Consider the following 2,159-nt stretch of genomic DNA (forward strand, 5'->3'; position numbering starts at 1 on the left):
TGTTGTGATGCTAAAAGTGAAATCATGGTGATTTTTGTCATATTTATTATTAAAAACTTGATTGTATTTTGGATTAATGGTGCAGTTAAAGTTGAGGTTAYAGTTCTGTTATCTGCTTTTGCCTCAAAGGTGAGAAACAGAATGTCTCTGCATGCTGAGTGAAATTAAAGATGGATGAAACATTCATTCAGTCATTTCATTCATTCAGTCATAACAAACTAGTTGAACTACTCGTTTGGTGGAGGATAACCGATGCTGTTGGATGTGATGTAAGCAGGTTAAACCTCCTAAACCAGACTCAGCCTAGAGAGAGCGGCAGGTTCTGCTGCTCTCAGGTGGATCTGCAGCCGTTCACAGGCGGAGTTTGAAACGTGATGGTTACGTCTTCATTACCTCTGGTTTTATGCTGTCCTTCAGGATGTGAAAAATAAAGCAGGTTGGTTCAAATCAGTGTGACGTGACTTTTTATATAAAGTACATTTAGACACAGTTACTTACACCAGCATATTATGGCCTTCGTAGATAGAAGGGAATAGAGTTAATTTCTATCAAAAAACTGAACTTTTTTTTTTTTTTAGATTAATCTCAGAAACTTTCTACAAAAGTTTCAGRCTTTGTTTTCTCTACAATCCATAATCTCCTGTTGTAGTTCCGTACATCAGGCATCATATCACATCTTTCATACAAGCTGCTGAGCAAAGTGTTTTTACTGATTGGAAACAGCCTGTTGACTCCCAAAAAAATAAAGGCAGGAAAAATTGAAGAATAAAATTATGATAAAGTGGATTATTTAAAAAKTAAGAATGAAATTGTTTAACTACAGTTATAGATTAATAAGCATTAGTTTGCTAGTTAGTGTGGCCACCAGAGGTGAAAGTAGGCGGATACAAAGGGAGATTTAGAGTTGATCGCCTGTTTGGGTTGTTTTACCTTTGTTTACCTTTGCTGTGGCTCATCACAACCGCTGTAGTTCCTCAACATTCAATAAACACAAACTTGGACTAATTATCTCGTTTTTTGTGAGTATATGTCATTTACAACAAACATAAGTATTTAACAAACAAATGGCTTCTACTGCGATAATTATGTGAAATCAAATTAATTGTCTAGTATTTCAGAAAAAATAGTTTGGGCATCAAGGCTGCACAGTGGTGCAGTTGGTAGAGCTGTTGCCTTGCAGCAAGAAGGTTCTAGGTTCGATTCCCGACTACAGTGAAGTTTCATGTTGGATATTGGATTTTCCGCCGAGTAAGCGGCATTTAGCTCAAGGTGGATCTGATTTATGAATGCTAATTTCGGCCAGCCGATCTCAGCGCTCGGAGGTTCACTTCACTGCAGTCGGTAACACAATGAAACCACCGAGATGGGCGGGTCCACCTCTGCCTACTGGATCATGGTTTGTGGTGGCACCGAGCGACTGCACCTAAACGCCCCACAACGTCTGACGCAAAGCTCTATTGACCAATAATAGACATAGAAAGCAGCTCTGTTATTAACAACGATGCAGCAGAAAAGGGAGAAGCAAAATATCAGTTTTTCTTGACAAAAACGCATGTTTAGGGGAGATAAGAAAGAAAATATATACAAAATATATACATTACTTGACGAAAACTCATGTGTTAGGAAAAGGAAAAACTAAATATATATTTATGCTTTTATTTCTTATCAAAATATATATTTAATTATTTTATTTATAGATGTATTCTTTTAGTTCTGCTTTAATCTAATATCTTTTTTATTAGATCTAATATCTAATAAAAAAGAACAAATATTTATATATTTGTTCTTTTTTATATATGTTGGATATATATTTATTCTTTTGTTACATACTTATTTTTTATTTCCTATTACGCCGGTTTTGGTCCTCCATATGTGTCTAGTTGTAGATTCCATCCATCCATCCATCCATCCATCCATCCATCCATCCATCCATCCATCCATCCATCCATCCATCCATCCATCCATCCATCGACACACACACACACACACACACACACACATATATACACACATATATACATACACACACACACGCACACATATATAGTATATATATATATCGTATATGTATAGTGTACATATACTATATATATACTATAAAGAGAGAGACAGAGAGAGACATTGTCTCCCGCTACTCTTCCGCCGTCTCCAGAGTCTGC

General features: G+C 36.3%; 1 protein-coding gene across 1 annotated transcript in view; it reads left to right on the plus strand.

Moving 5' to 3' along the window:
• Positions 1-1,363: 1,363 nt before the first annotated feature.
• Positions 1,364-2,159, plus strand: part of rlbp1b (retinaldehyde binding protein 1b) — a 14,167-nt gene continuing 13,371 nt past the window's right edge. The window contains exon 1 of the mRNA XM_008410879.1: positions 1,364-1,396. Coding sequence (XP_008409101.1) covers positions 1,364-1,396 — 33 coding nt within the window. The remainder of the gene's footprint in view (positions 1,397-2,159) is intronic.

Source organism: Poecilia reticulata, linkage group LG6, assembly GCF_000633615.1.
Source record: "Poecilia reticulata strain Guanapo linkage group LG6, Guppy_female_1.0+MT, whole genome shotgun sequence".
Taxonomy (NCBI): domain Eukaryota; kingdom Metazoa; phylum Chordata; class Actinopteri; order Cyprinodontiformes; family Poeciliidae; genus Poecilia; species Poecilia reticulata.